The sequence below is a fragment of the Alligator mississippiensis genome, chromosome 6 (genome assembly GCF_030867095.1).
Source record: "Alligator mississippiensis isolate rAllMis1 chromosome 6, rAllMis1, whole genome shotgun sequence".
Lineage (NCBI taxonomy): Eukaryota > Metazoa > Chordata > Crocodylia > Alligatoridae > Alligator > Alligator mississippiensis.
This window is the reverse complement of record NC_081829.1, coordinates 69,276,814-69,292,916: the sequence shown is the minus strand read 5'-3', so window position 1 is coordinate 69,292,916 and position 16,103 is coordinate 69,276,814. Positions and strand designations below refer to the sequence as shown.

The following is a 16,103-nucleotide window of genomic DNA, read 5'->3' as shown; positions in this document are numbered from 1 at the left end:
CCCTGCTCTCTGCTCTCAGGTACACTTGCAGTTGCTGCCAGCATGGAGCTCATGATGGGGGTCGGGAGCTGAGTACAGCTGTTTGTAGCCAGCTGGGCTCTGGGGCAGCTGCAGTAAGCAGGCTGCAAACAGCCATACCGGGCTCCGCAGCCCCGGCATCAGCTCCGTGCTGGCGGCAACTGCACACACACCTCAGAGCAGAAAGCAGAGATAAACCTGACCTCTGCTTTGAGGTGCACATGGAGTTGCAGGCATGGAGCTGATGCCGAGGCTACGGAGCCCGCTGTAGCTGTTTGCAGCCTGCCTGCTGCAGCTGCCCCAGAGCCCAGGCTGGCTACAGGCGGGGCTGGCGGCAGGACAGGGCTTTTCCCTGAATTCAGCAGCAGCGGTGCTGGGGGGGCAGGCAGCATCCCCCCTCCCATCACCACAGCCTGCCCCAAGCACTGGGAAGAGACTGGTGCCACCGCCAGCCCTCCCGCCCACAGTGAACTGGGCCCCAGGCAGGCCAGGTCATGGGGCCAGTCCCCACAATGCAAGAGGGAGTGGGGCAGTGCCCTGCCCCTCCTGCACTCTGGGGGTCTTGGTCTGCCCCCTCCCAAAACCCAGGCAGAATAAAAAAGAAAGAAAACTTACCTGCCTGTTGGTGGGGAGTGCGCGGGTATCTGTGTGCCCGCCCTCCCCCTCCTAAAAGAAGCCTTTGGCCAGCTTGGGGGTTGGGGCAAGCAGCCAGACATGAACCTGGCGGTGGCAGGGGGAGCAGCGGCACACAGGGGTTTTCCGCTGCAGGGGTTTTCCGCACCTGTGTACTCTCTGCCTGTGTCTCACGTACCCCCAGGGGTACGCATACCATGGGTTGAGAAACTATGCTGTAGTACAAATGTAGTCACAGAGAACTAGATAAACACTAGAGCTGTGTGAAATTTCACCACAGTTTCGTGTCGACACTGTTTTGATTCGTTTAGAGCTCGAAACAGCAAAATCAAAATGAAACAGAGAGCTTCGAAACAGCCTCGAAACAAAATGAGGCAAGTCGAAATGTTTCAAAATTTTCAAAATGTTTTGAGTTGCAAAGCTTAAGCTGGGCTTGCCTGCAGGGAAACAGAAACTAAAGTAAGGAGAGGGAGGGGGAAGAGCGGGGAAGGGGTGCTTTCATCATTGACTGTATAGCTGGCCAATGACTGTGATCCTTCCCGGAGGTCCCTTCCAATCCCAGTGCTCTGGGGGAGGAATGGAAAAACTGCATAAGTTACTGAGCTGTGTGTTCCAGTTTTGCCTGTCAGCAGCTAGAGGTGCAGGGCCCCAGAATCCAGAGCCCCTGCATCTATCTCCTTGATAGCTGGTGGGCTTCATGCCCTCAGAAGGGGCTACTGTTCCCATAAGCTGCATCCAAATCAGGCCAGAAATGACAAAATTATAGGTTGTTTTGAGCTTCCCCATTATAGCCTATGGGCGAAACGTCAAAACAGCATATTCAGTACATATTTCAGTACAAATTAAACAGAACAGCGGTTTCGAATTTTGAAACAAAATACAAACCACTGTTCTGCTGAAATGTTGAAACGCAAGTTGAAATGGAACAGTGCCATTTTGCACAGCCCTAATAAACACCTAGATCCATTATGTGATAATATATATGCACTATGACAAAAAATTGTGGACATATATCAGGTGTGGTAAATACTTTTAATTTTCAGTAATTTTCATATTATGCATCATTTGAATTGTCACTTAGGTTTATGATATGGAATTGGATGAAGAATTTTATCTTCCACAAAATAAGAAAGAAAGTAGACAGATAGCACCAGAGCTTTCAGATCTTGTCATCTACTGCCAAGCTGTGAAATTCCCTGGTAAGTGTACTTACCTACTTAATGCTTTAAATTTTCTTATTCTTTCCAATGTTACAGTGATCTACTGCAATTCTGCAGTATAAGTAATTTTAAATTGTAATATATAAGGAATATTTATTTCTATGCTGATATATTCTATGTAATGGCTGCTGATTGAGAAATAAATGTGTGCATAAATTCATCAGGCACGTAGGACTGGAAAGGACCACTGAGCCTAGACTTCTATGATTGCTAGCAACCATGTAGTGTTCATTTAGTCCAAAGAAGTCTGCAAAAATGTCCATTCTAGCCCATTCTATACACCACAACCTTGGCACCCCCATGACAAACTTTGGATCTTTAATACAAAAATGTAATAATTTCAAAAAAATGCAGAGTGCCACAGGGAAAGAGCAGTGGAAGGTCATTTGTTAGGTTACATGAAGATGTAGTTTGTCACATATATGATTATTTGGAAACTGAAAACTTCATTCTTTATGACTTGGAGAACTGGCTAATCCCTATGTGAATAATAGCGGAGTGTGGGCTTTTTCATAAGGATTCTGAGTTTTTACTTACTGTGCCAGCGATGAGGATGAGCTTCCAGCCACTGGCAGGTGGAGCTCATCAGCTCATCAGGACTTTTCTTAAGAGTTAGCTCCAGGTTAACCTGTCTCATGATTGCCAGAAACTTTCCTCATGATCTGCATTCTAAGGAGTTAAACTAACTCACAAGACTCCCCCTGCTCTTTCTCTTCCAGCTCACTTTAGGGAAACCCCCTCTTTGGATACCTTTCTGATAGGCAATCTGAGGTTAGAACAGCTAATTAGGGAAGTTGCAAGAAGTCTCCCCAAACCAGGAGCAGTCACACAGAAAGGGTAGGGGAAGAGCAGAGGAGAAAGACTAGATGCAATATTACTACCTCCTTTCCTATCAGCAACATATGGCCTGACAACCCATCGAGGCCTGGGAGTGGCCTAGGTTCAGCAAGAGGATGTTGGGAGATGACAGCACAGATGTGAGAGCAGGTTGACTGAGCAGATGTAGGGTAGAATTGAGGAGAGGTGGGATATAGGGATAGAACTGACTGAGAAGCAGAACTGGTATGAGGACTTCGGGGTGCGTTGAACGGTTGTGGCAAAGAGAATTGTTATGGGGCCTTGGGAGCCAGAATTGATTTAGAGGTTAAGAGACAGAATTTGATATTGGGCAGGGAGACAGGCAAATGTAGAGATGAGAATTCCTGCAGCACAGGCTAAAAGGACTATATATGGGAGATTTGGTAACATTAATTTTGACACATACATATCCTAACAACCCTCCCCACAGCATCATTTCAAAAACAAAAAACAGACAAAAATTAAGGGTGACATGTTTTTAAGTATGTTATAACTGCATCTCTTAGCAGTTATAACTGGCCAATCTCTTCTATTTTGGTGATATGCCTCTTGATTCAGGGCATTGCCAATATTACTATCCATGTCATCCACAACCAACTTTTTTGGTTCAACAGCTAAGCTAGTAATCACTTGGGCAGTGGAGAGAGTCCAAAAGAAAACTGATATGGAGTCAAGAGTAGCAAACATCTGGAGAGTGGGCCAGCAGGTGGGATAGAGGTGCAACTGGGAGGTGAGATGAAACTGGGCCATGACAGACATGTAGCAGTGTTTCCTGGGAGAGTTACTTGGGAGGTGCTTCATTTGGTAATGGAAAAGGGACAGCAATTGGAGAACAAATGGAGGGGGAAAGTTGAAGATGCTTATTACTTCCTTTTCGTCATGTGATGTAGAACACTAAGGATGAGGGGGTTGTGGTTGACATGCTAAATGTACTGTACTCAAATTCCTTTTAATTGTGAATTCACTGCTCATTATTGGTTCCTTTAGCATGCTGAAATTAAAATCAAGATTTTTTTAGTGTAATGGTTCTCTACAGAAATATTGACAGTTGTTTGCTCATCAAGAGTTAATACAAACAAATATACTCAAATCAGCAAAATCTACTCAACACAAAGTGCTGTCCAATATACAGCGTAAATTGGAAACTGAAACATTTGTCTCCTGTCTCTTAGTTGTAATCTGAGGTGTCACTTGCTAAAAAATTATATTTGTGATTTTAAATGGGATTCTGTAGATTAGGTTAGGAAAGAAATGCTAATCAAGTGTCTTTTGCTTTAATACAAGACACACATAGGATAAATAAGAAAATCAATTTTCATGCAAATGACAGCTTATAGGTATGAGTAGAAACCTTACTTTTATATGCTTCCTCTTCTGGCAAAAATACTACCTTCCCAGAACACATCTAATGATCCTTCCACATCTAGGGTGATGCCACTGTGAAGAAAGAGGAGGGGAGGCGAGGAACACTGCACAGGCCCCAGCTAGTAGAGAATATTGGGGTTTAGGCTATGATGTAATGAGGAAGACTCGTGACTGCAGTGCTAATGCAGTCCTTGCGTGTAGGTGAGATGGGAAGAAGAATGTGAATCCTGTTGGGAGTTTAGACACCTAAACAACTTGTGCTGTCAGGAGAGACTGAATTAGGAAGCTGTGGGACCAAAGCAGAGGCTCTTGGGCATGTGTCTCAGATGGCAGGGTAACTAATATGGAGGGAGGGGATGTGCCATAATAAAGACCCCAGCATGCAGGTCTGTAGTGGTTTACATCCCTTTCTCTGCTTGTTTATCTTTGGAAAAATGGAAATACATTAGTTGGGAAAGATAGGTTTGTTTTAACCAGTTGCCAGTCACAGGCTCCTGTCAGAAAGAAGGCCACAATTACAGCTGAGCCTGCAGGGCTACCACGCCATGCATTCAGTCTAAAGATAATAAAGCTCTAACACCTCTCTTTGCTGTACAAGAGGGGAAGAGGAGAAGGGAAACACATCACCTGTGAGATGTCTTTGTGAGGGAATGCTAGGGTACAACCCACCTTGTGTAACTGTGGCATTATGGTGCATGTAAGAGGTGTTGTAGATGGAAATCCAGTCTAAATTGGAGTGAACCATGGAATTTCACTCTGGGAAAGAGGCCTATTGCTTTCCCTAGGAGAGAGGCTGAGGGAACCCCACCTCCTGGCGTAGCTCACTCCTGAGCTATTGCATATGATTGGAGCTCAGTTTGCTCTCTTGTTCTGCTAGTAAGAGCAGAACTATCCTATTTTCTCAATGACTGGGGCTCCACCCAACTATTTTGAAATAGATCTTGCATGCCAAATACTTTTCTCCATTGAGAACACCTACACGTGATTCACAAAATAAACTAAGAGATTTCAAATAGGAATCCACAGTGTCAAAAACATTCTGACCTATTGTGGTCTTTCTGAATTCTTTGCTACAGAAAATCTGCTCTATTATTTTTCCGTGGTAAAAAAAATTAGTAAAACTTCAGAGCTAGCGTTTTCTAAGGGGTGCTTTAAGTCTAATGAGCAGTGCCCTGAGTCCAAAAATTTGGGAACCACTGCTCTAGTGGTATCAGTGAAATTGCATTGGCATAAAACTGGAGTACAGGTTGGAATTTTTAAGAAGTAATGTGTGCGCTTTGCAAACTTTTCTCTCATTCCTAGTCCCAGGATGGACAGGCATGCTGCATGTGCTATCAGTCACCTGTAATTCTCAGGTGAAATGTCTTGTTTACCTTGATTTGACTGTTTATGAGGCCAGTTCCCTGTTTGCCCTTGAATGTTCAGAAGCTGCAACTCATTCCTTTGTCTCTCCAAATCTGTACTTGTCTCCACGTTGATGAACTGTTATTTCTGTTAACTGTCTATGACAGGCATCAGCAGTATATGGCCTGAAGACCTGCAGAGCTATTGGATCTAGCCCGCAGCACTAGGGGAGCTTTGTCTGTGCCTTGCTGCACTGCAGCTGGGTGGGTGGGCAGTGGGGAAAAGTGACACTGGTGGCATAGGCCCAGATCAGGAGCACTAGCCCACCACGGACATGAGCTAGATAGATCTGGCTCATCACTTGAAAAGCTTGCCTAGCGTCTTAGATTCTTTGGGTGTGTCCAGATGAGCATGGTCTTGCAGTATGTGGTGCTGCAAACACATTTCTCCATGCTGTAAGGGCGCACTGTCTGAGCATGCACTGCACCCCGGATATCCAAGGGTCAAAAAAACCTGCAGAAAATAAAATGGAGCAATGCACGCTCAGTCAGTGCGTGCTGCTGAAAAGTGGAGCCAGGCCACCTGGAGCCACGCTCCACTGCCAGCCAGGCTCCATGCTGCAGAATCGCCACAACTACAGCCCTGGGAGGTCCCCAGGGCCACAGGTAAGGCTGCTAGGACCAGTCCAGTGCTGGCCCCTACCTACCCTACCCCACCCAGGCCAATTTGCCACGTGCCAAAGTATGTATGGCACGGCATTCCCCGAGGACAAGTAGCAGTGGCAAAAGGTGCACCGCCGCTATTTGTCCCCAGGGAACCAAACGTCCATGCACATCTGGATGTGCTCTTTGGGTTTATCAACCTCTCTATAAAACTTTCACTTATTAATCATTTAGGAAGTATTAATCCTTTCTGCTTGGCTGGCTACTTCTAATACTCATTAACTGGCTAAGTATCTGTCACTTTAGTAATAGGTCTTCATTATATCAACCTATTCTCTGGACACTTTATCATTCTGCTTTCTGCCTTCACTAAGATGTCCCTTAACTCATTAATAGGACACAACAATAGTAAAAAGTAAACTCATTTAATAATACAAGGGCAAGGTCATGTACTTAAGGACTAACAAGAATTTCTGTTATAAATAGACAGCTCAAGAATGTGGAACCATTAAAACATAGAACTGGATTGGAAGGTGCTTCCTCAGCCATGAAGTCCAGTCCTCTCCTTTTACAGACAATTCTTATTCAAAGGAGTCCCTAAAATCACTACGTCAAACCTTCACCCTTAACTATAGGAGAGGAGAAAGACTGAAGTATATTAGTTGAGGACAGGATGACTATGAGCCCTCAGTGTCATGCAGCCATGAAAATGGCCAATATGATCCTAGGATGTGTTGGGCAAGGTATTTCCAGTAGAAATAGGGAAGTATTAATGCCATTGTGAGCCCTCATCTGGATTAGTGTATATAATTCTGGTCAACCCTTTTGAAGAAAAAATCATTCAAATAACCAACAACGGAGGACCGTGAGGAAAGATGATCAGGAAAATGGAAAGCCTAAGCCTATCTTATGAGATGACACTAAAAGAGCTTAGTTGCTTGAAAACTGAAAAGATACATTTTTGTAGATTTTTTCCAAATCTTACTGTAAATATATTAAGGGGGTAAACATGAGTGAGGGAAAGAACAGAACTACTTTAACAGAAGGAAAAGTTTTAGTGGTGGCTTAAGGACAAAAGGTTATAACTTAGCTATAAATAAATATAGGCTAAATATTAAAAGTTTCCTAGCAGAAGAGTAAGTTTTTAAAGTAGCTTTCCTGATGGAGTAGTGGGGGCAAAAACCCTAATTAGTTTTAAGATGGGCCTTGATCAATCTGCAAAAGGGATTATATAAATGGTTTCCTACAGTTACAGGAAACTTGGCTTATTTTTCAGGATGCCCATCCAGCTCTATGTTTGTTACATTACATTGCACCTCCAAATGAACCATGGAAGTTCTGTACTGGCTGTTAATAAAATCATGGGTCACTTCATCTTAATTCATCTTAATACAACACTGATACCTGAAAGATCAGTTATATTTGTCCTTCTCTGTGGAAGCCTGTGGATAAATTAAGTCAGGGGGATAGGTACTCTGTTTCCAAATGGAATTTGCAACCTCAAAATGCATGCCAAGGAGAGTTAGGCACCTAAGAATGGAGTTCACATAAGATGGTGTGTTGAGTAAGGAGCTGCCCAAACTATGCAGTAAGAAGTGTTGGTGAGAGAGAAGGAGGTTGAGCACCTATATCCCTGAGAAGTGTAGGGCTTCTGCCCATTTGGGACTGGCAATCCTGAGCCTTCTCCTACATAAAGGCAGATAAGCTCTTGTTGAAAAAACTGTGGAGGGACTGGTCCTGTTTAAATAATGAAAATGAAGGTCTTTCTTCATTTACTACTTTTACTTTTTTACTTCTTTCTTGTTTTACTTTTTATCCCTTTTTACTCTAACCACTGGTTAGAGCACTAATCCAGGGTTCAGGTAGACAGAAATGTGGGAGACTATTCCACCCTTATGCCCAGAGCCTTGTAGTCAGTTTTGATTTGATCAGGTCCCTCTGACAGTATCATTAGAGCCAACAACGATGAGCAGCATGAGTTAGTAGTCTGAGGCCCAGATGTGTCTCTGCAATCTTTCTGTAACATCTTGAGTTTGGGCCCATGAGATGACAGGTCCAGTGAGCAGATGGGGGTGGCTCTTTCCACTGCAGAACAGAGTTGCCAAGCACAATATTGAGAGAATACGGTATAAAAGGAGCAAAGTAATGCTACTTCTTACTTGCACTCTTTCTGGTCCTTTATGGGTGTGTCTACACATTGTCGTATGGCAATGTTGCTACAGCACCATTTTTTAGCACTTCTTTTTGGAAGTACTAAAACATGGCGCGGTATGGCCAATTACTGTGCTGTGCATGTGGCTTATAGTTAGATTTCACCACTACATCGCCATAGTGGCACGCTATATCAGGGGAGTGTGCCGCCACGGTGATGTGGCTGCCAATCACATGTAGACCCATGTGATCGCTACATCACTGTAGCACACTTGTTGGCAATGTTGCACGTTGCTCTATCACCGTAAGGTGACATGTAGACGTGCCTTATATGTTGCTTTTTTTTCTGCATAGTAGTCCAACTCATTTCAGTAGTTTTATCCAATTTATTTTAAATTCTTAAGTTACATTTTTGTATTTTTTTTCAAATTTATAACAAAAAGGAAAATTGTAAATTAGGACTGTATCTTGGTTCTAAGGACATCCCTCACATCACTTTCATGCACTATACTGATGTCAAAAGAACTTCATGACACTTCTTTGTATTTATATTGAACCAAAACCAGTTTGGGTCAATAGAAAGGAATTGAAATCAGTGGCAATTGAATCCATTGCTTTCAGTTGAGTTTAGATTAAGATTTTAAATGGTTATTTTCTCTGAGTATACAAGTATGAGTATTTTTAGAGCAGGCTTGTCCAACATGCAGCCCGCCAAGCCGTTTTCTGTGGCCTGCGGTGCTGTGACGGGAAACGAAGGTAAACACGGTTTACTTTCGTTCCCACCCCTTGTCTCTCCCCTAGCCCCTCAGCAGCTTCCTAATGGCTGCTGAAGGGCTGGGGAAGGGACAAGGTTCCCACACGCACCGCGTCAGCTTGACGTTGCTGACGCGGTGTGTGTGGGAAGAGTAGCCATGTGCCGCTTGGGACAGGATGAGCCCGGCTGGAGCATCAGAGGCTCAGCTGCACTTTCCCCCTACCTGCGCTGGTCAGTCCCGAGTGGCACACGGCTCCACCACTGCTTCTGCTGGCTGGTGCTGACCCAGGCAGATCTGTCCCATCTGGAGCAGCATGCAGCTGAAGCCAGATTCCCACGTGCTGCTGGGGAAGGGAGGAGCCCGGCTGGGTCGGCACTGGCCAGCAGAAGCGGCAGTGGAGCCGTGTGCCTAATCTTGTATCTATACCTGCCAGGAACCCAAGTAGTAGGTGGTTGATACCTGGTAAGCTCATGTGAGTAAAGACTGCTTATTGCTTTCTGTGTGGCCTTCAAAATGTTTTTATCCTACTAAAATATGCCACACTTTGTGAGAGTCATTGCCTCTGTATGAGAAAGCAGAATCATAGCCACTGAACTAAATTCATGCCCCATGGGAATAATCACAATTCAGCAAAATGGGCAGGAAGGAAAAGCCAGAGTTCTAAGTGTGCACCCTAAAAGAGGCCATGAAAGAGTCAGAAGCACAACCTTAGAACCAGGAAAGCTAGCTGGTGACGGCAGTCCAGGAGGCATGATGGGAATCCTCTACTCTCATGAGATTTAGGAAAGCAAGAGGACATGAGAACAACATGTAGGCAGAGACAGTGTAGGGCCTTGGAGCCATGTTAATAAGTGAGGACAACTGTGTTCCCACTCTGGTCAGTGACTAATTGTGGGTACATCTTCACTAGCTTCAAGCCACTCAAATCTTCTGCCAAAAAATAAGCCCTTCCTACCCACTTATACTTTACCTGCTCTGAACTGTAAAAGAGGCAGTAAGGGCCCTTCTAGGGTGGTCCAAGGACAGTAGAAACAGATCACACATAGAGAGTGAGAGATGTTCCCAGAATGTCCTCACCACCACATTTCTTCTGAAAAGCAGGGATGTCCTGAGGTTCATTTAATGTTTGTAAAATGCTTGTAGAGCCCCACATAGATGCACTGCATAGAAATGCAAAATATATTTTTGCCTATTTGGTTGGCACCTTGGGCTGAGATTTTCAAAGCTGAGTCAAAAGGCCAACTTCCATTAAAATGAATCGGACTTAAAGGTCTCCAAATCTTTTATGACAACTTTGTAACATATCTATCTACCCCTTTTTGCAAATCTCAGCCATAGTTTGGAAGCTCAGCCAAAGAACAGAAGAGCATAAAAAGTGCCATGCTTGGTCAGCCCAACGGTCCATCTAGCTCAGTATCCTGTCCTGAACAGTGGCAGAGGTGGATGCTAGAGGGAGAGTTTTGAACTGGTTAGACCCATTTCATTGTCACTTCCTGCAACTTCATTGGTGTCAAAGGTCATGTGACATCACTTCCTGATGTGATACCCTTCCTGTGAGGTCTTTGAATGTAGCTTGCTGGCCCACTGGGTGATAAAAAGTTCATGATCCGGCCCCACATTCAAAAAGGTTGGACACCCCTGTTTTAGAGCATCACAAAACACATCAGGCATTAAACAGTTAATAGAGTTGGCACGTGTGTTTTCCATCATTGAAATGGAAATTATAAAGATCAATTTTTAATAATAGGACATAATATAGAAAAGAATTTGGGTCAACTAGTAAATGAGCCTGCAGTGCTTTGGGATTGTCCTTTAGGGTTCTCATGAAGTCTTGCTGTTGGGTTCACTTGAACACGTAGCAACATTATGTCAGGCGTCCCCGGATATCCTGTACCTTTATGTCTTAATTTCCCAGTATAACAGATTAGTTATGTAGGTAATATGCTTTAGGTCTGGATTTATTGAAACTATTATTATAGCATTTGTCTTGATGTTGATTGGGGCTGTTTGGTAATAGGAGACAAATACTAATTTCCTGCTTTACATCCAAGGATAAATATTTGGTCAGTTATATCATAAATTTTGTCTCTGTTGCATCTGAATTTCTTATTTATGCTATAGGTTAAGTGTATTACATTAGTGGGAATAATGTGCTAGTACCCTATGCAGTATAGGACAGGAGTATTAGTGCTTCAAAAATAGTGTGAAAAATTATGGAAAATGTCATGCCCTCTTGGTCATGTTTTTTGGCTCAGTTGGTTTACTTTCTGGGAACAGGCCTGTCAACTCTAAACCCATCTGGCTCTAGCAGAGGAAAGGAAAGAAAAAGCAGGAAGTCCATTTTTGGAAACAACCCTGGCAGGCTGAGCCCTGGGGAGTCAGCAACACTTGCCAAAGCATCTGGAAAAGGTAAATTCAGCATCTTCTTTCACTGGGCATGTGATGTGGAATGACTCTAGTCTAGCACATTTACCAGGCCAAACAGTTAAAGATCTACCACTATCTGCTTCTGTATGGTGCTTTCATACTCTGGAATCATTTTACATTAGCAGGCAACAATTCCAGTATAAATAAAGTACTGATTATCAAGTAATGGAATATTAATTAGGATTAATTTGCTAATTAATTAAATTAATTAATTGCTCATTTGAATGACAGAAAACTAAAACATATTTCAAGTAACATGCCTTATACTATAAAGACCTACATTAGAATCAAGTTTATACCTTAAAGCAGGAGTGTCAAACTCATCTGGCCCCACTGGCTGGATGAGTAGCGTGGTGCCTGTTTGTAGGCATGATTGTGCCCACAGACTGACCCCACGTGCTGGATCTAGTGTGTGGGGCTGACCCTATGTGGGTGCTGTGTGCAGGGTATGCACCAAATCCAGCCCCACACCAGGTGCTGGCTCACATGCTGGATCCAGCCCCATGTCAGGTGCTGTGTATAGCACAAGTACCAGATCTGGTCCTGGGCTAAGTGCAAGCATGTGCCCTAGATCTGGCTCCACACCAGGTACTGCATGCAGCATGTACACCAGATCCAGCCCCCTACCATTTGCTCCATATCCAGTCCATGTCCTGCAGACAGAAGGGCAGGCCAAATGATAGGGCTTTGAGGGTTGGATATGGACTGTGGGCTGAATTTTGATACCTCACTTTAAATTATATGGGAGATTTTCAAAGGTGAAAGTGGCCTATGGGACTAGATTTGAACAGAGAATTAAATTCTGTCCAAGCCAAAAGTTATGACCATGAAACCTCTGCTCAGATGTTGCCTAACCATGGAGCATCTAAACTCCCCAGCTTCTACACTGGTGACCTTTATGTTCTCTAAAAGTGGACTTGCAGAGTGAACGTGGGAAGAGAGATACCACCCCTTTGCCAGGATCTACATTTAGCAGTGAGGAACTTATCCTATTTAATACCATATATAGGTTTAGCTCTTGGCACCTATGGAAAGGTGATAAATCAGCCAATTATATTTGACCTTTCATCGTTTACTGAAAACATATTAACGTTTTGAAAAAAGCATAGTAGCATAAATAAGTAGCCTTAAAAATAGTTAATATTTTTTTCCTTTTAATTAATAACTGTATTGTAAGTAACTCACGGTATTGTAAAGTTTCCTAGCAGTGGATTAGGAAACGAGACTCATTTTAAACTGCTCAACCATTCTCTATTATCACATTAAATATGTTGTTTCATTCATGTAAGTGATTGATATTCAAATATATCTTAAATAAAATAACTACTAATATCTGCCTGGTCACAGTATCATTTAGGGTAGAGACAGATATAACAATTGTATAAGTGTCAAATGACACTGGTATAAACTGCTACATCTACATACTTCTATAGCGCTACAAATGTAGCAAAGCCATGGGAACATTAACCCTGTTTCATCCAGGGTAAAATTTATAGCAGTTTGCCTCTCTATGGTATCACTATAGGAACATGCCAACATAATAACATAATTTGCTGGTGTGCACCAACTGGCAACTCCCCCTCCCCTTTTAAAATGGTTAAAAAGTTACACCTTTCTTCAGTCTTAGTATTTAATTATGGGCACTTTTACACATGCTCGGTTGAGGGCAGGGGGCAGCACTTCGGTTAAAGCAGCTCTGAGAGCTGCTTTAATTAAAGCACCACTGTGTCTCCTGTATCAGCATCTCTGTGCTTAAAAATGGCAGTGGAGGCACTTGAACAAAAGCTTGTTTGAAAAGCTTTAGTTCAGGTGCCCCTGCTGCCATTTTTAAGGGCAGGGACACTGATACATGAGACATAGGAGGCTGCTGTAGCATGGCAATTGCCATGCTCCAACAGACTTGATTAATTGAATCTGCTCTGACACACTGGAATTCCAACACATCAGAGCAGCCTCTGCGCTCATATATAGGTGCCCTATGTTATCTTTCATTACTTCTTTTACTGTGTAAGCAATATGATACATATTTGAACTGTGTGGTTTCAGAGATCATTTATTTTTATCCTGTCCAAAATATACACATACATTGGTTCTTGGAGACTTTGGATCTACAGCTGTAATTTGAATGTAATGTTTATTTTTCAGGTCCTTTTGATGTTGTGCGGCAGACCTGGGAAGAACCTTGTTCTCCTTCGTTCAACCCTACAACTTCTCTCAGTGCAATCATAAGGACACCTAAATGTTATCATATCTCCTCATTGAATGAAAATGCTGCCAAACGGCTGTGCAGACGGTATTCTCAGAAACTGATCCAGCACACTGCCTTTCAGCTATTGAGAACATACCCTGCTGCCACACGCATTGACTCGTCAAATCCCCATCCTCTTATCTTCTGGCTCCATGGAATACAACTAGTGGCACTTAACTACCAAACAGATGGTATGGGTAATTTTTCATGTATACTGGCTTGTTTTGCATAACTTATAATGGTTATTAATGTTTTTAATGGTTATTAATAACAGGGGGGTGTATGTATGTATGTATGTATGTATGTATGTGTGTGTCTGTATAAACAATGGTTTTTATATCTATATATATATACATACACACACACACACACACACACAAAACCATTGTTATAGTCATCATATAACTATTGTATATAACCATATATATAAAACCATTATTAATAACCATTAATAACCATTAGAATTTCTCCCTCAATTATGGATTTGTATTTACCATGCTCCTTTACTTACTATGATTGTCTGTGTTCATAGATTTATAGAGAGAGATACAACACTTGCAATACAGCCAGTTATAAACAGAAAAAATACACATTTGTAACCTATATTGTGGTTTGAAGGACTTGAAGGTTTGAGTAAATATGTATGTGCATGATAATATATAAAGGACACGCACATAAGAGGAGTTGCATAAGAGTAGTGACACAGAATAATTAATTGTAAGATAGAGGCAGGGATTTTACTAGGCATTGGGGATGTATGAAGCAGGCCCCAATTGTCTTGGATTCGGATTTGACCCCCATCAGGGACAGTGATTTGATTTGTTGATTCGGATCACTGTCCATGATTCGATTAGGCTGAATCCGAATCTGAAGATTCAATGCTGGTTTGGAGAATCAGCGATTCGGAGACAGACACAGCCTTAAATGTTTCTTCTACATACCTCCAGGTACCAGCACAGCTTGTGGATGCTGCGATGCTGGGGCACATGGAACGTCCCACAGGAGTGCGGGGGGCCTTCCATATGCTTGGCGATTGGCCGTGGGGGGACCCTGGGTTCCCCTACAGACCCAGGAGGCACCAGTCGCTGAGCTGAGGGAGGGTGCGGGGCTGGGGAGAGGGGGAGCCCAGTGTGCTCCCCTCTGGACCCGGAAGTGGACCAGAAGTACTTCTGGTCCACTTCTGAGTCTGCTGCTGAGCGCGCTGGGGAGCCCCCCGTGCTTCTGTGGGACACTCCATGTGCCCCAGCACTGCAGCACTCATGAGCTGCCTGCTACCTAGAGGTATGTAGAAAAATCATTTAAAGCTGCATCTATGTCCGAATTGCCTCATCTTTCCAAATCTCTCTGAATTGATTCAGAGGGTTCTGATTTGAGTCGCAGAGATTAAAGGGTCCTCTGATTCGATTCAAATTCAGAGATTTGGCCACCGAATTGGGCCGAATTTCTGCTGAATCCAATCAGGGACCGAAGCTTTGCACAGCCCTACTACATATCAGCTACCCCATAGTAATTGCCTGTATTTATCCTCCTACCTATGGTAAGTGGAAGCTATGCCATGATAGCTTAGCCCTCAATGAAAGAAGGGTAAGTTACCACAGCTTATTTTGCACTTACCATGGGGTTAATATGTACAGTTGGGCAGTTATTACGTGTCTCTGGCCATGTACAAACATTATGTGCTGATAGAACAGCCTTTCTCCTGGCACAGAAAGGGCTGTACAGATGTGCAAGAATCATAGAAAATTAGGGTTGGCAGGGACTTCAGGAAGTCCAACCACCTGCTCAAAGCAGGACCATCCCCAGCTAGATCCTCCCAACCAAGGCTTCATCTAGCAAGGTCTTAAAAACCTTGAAGGAATGATGGAGATTCCACAACCTCTCTCAGTAACCTGTCCCAGTGTTTTACTACCCTTCTAGCAAGAAAATTATTCCTAATATCTAACCTAAACTTCTCTTGTTGCAACTTGAGACCATTGCTCTTTGTTCTGTCATCTGTCACCACTAAGAACAGTTTAGCTCTGTCCTCGTTGAAACCCCCATGCAGGTAGTTGAAGGAAGGCTGCAAATGCAGGTAGCAAATTAACCATGCCATAGTTACTGCGCAGTAGCACACATCTAAATGCCTACCCAGGACTCGTTTACTGTACAGTAAATTCATGCACAGTAAACCCATATAGCATTACTTGCCTGTGTAGTTGTACCCTCTGTGTACATGTTTGCAGGAGTGAGCAGATACTACAGAGTGCTCAGTGTGCAGACCAGTGATCTGTGTAAAACTCATGTTCAGTAGAAGGGTTGTAGGGGGAACTTACCTTCTTTTATTCCTGAGTGCAATCATGTTAAGGCTAATGACAATCTATCCTTATGTAAAAGAGGACTTCAGGAGTATCGACAGATATGACAAAAGGTTTTAGACACCTTT

The 16,103-nt window shown here is 43.3% G+C and overlaps 1 protein-coding gene across 2 annotated transcripts in view; it reads left to right on the top strand.

Annotated features, from left to right (window-relative positions):
- PLCE1 (phospholipase C epsilon 1) overlaps positions 1-16,103 on the top strand; it is a 358,483-nt gene that overhangs the window by 319,755 nt on the left and 22,625 nt on the right. For both annotated transcript variants that reach the window (XM_059729969.1, XM_019484254.2), the window contains 3 exons: positions 1,733-1,850; positions 11,284-11,415; positions 13,579-13,872. In XM_059729969.1, coding sequence (XP_059585952.1) covers positions 1,733-1,850; positions 11,284-11,415; positions 13,579-13,872 — 544 coding nt within the window. The remainder of the gene's footprint in view (positions 1-1,732; positions 1,851-11,283; positions 11,416-13,578; positions 13,873-16,103) is intronic.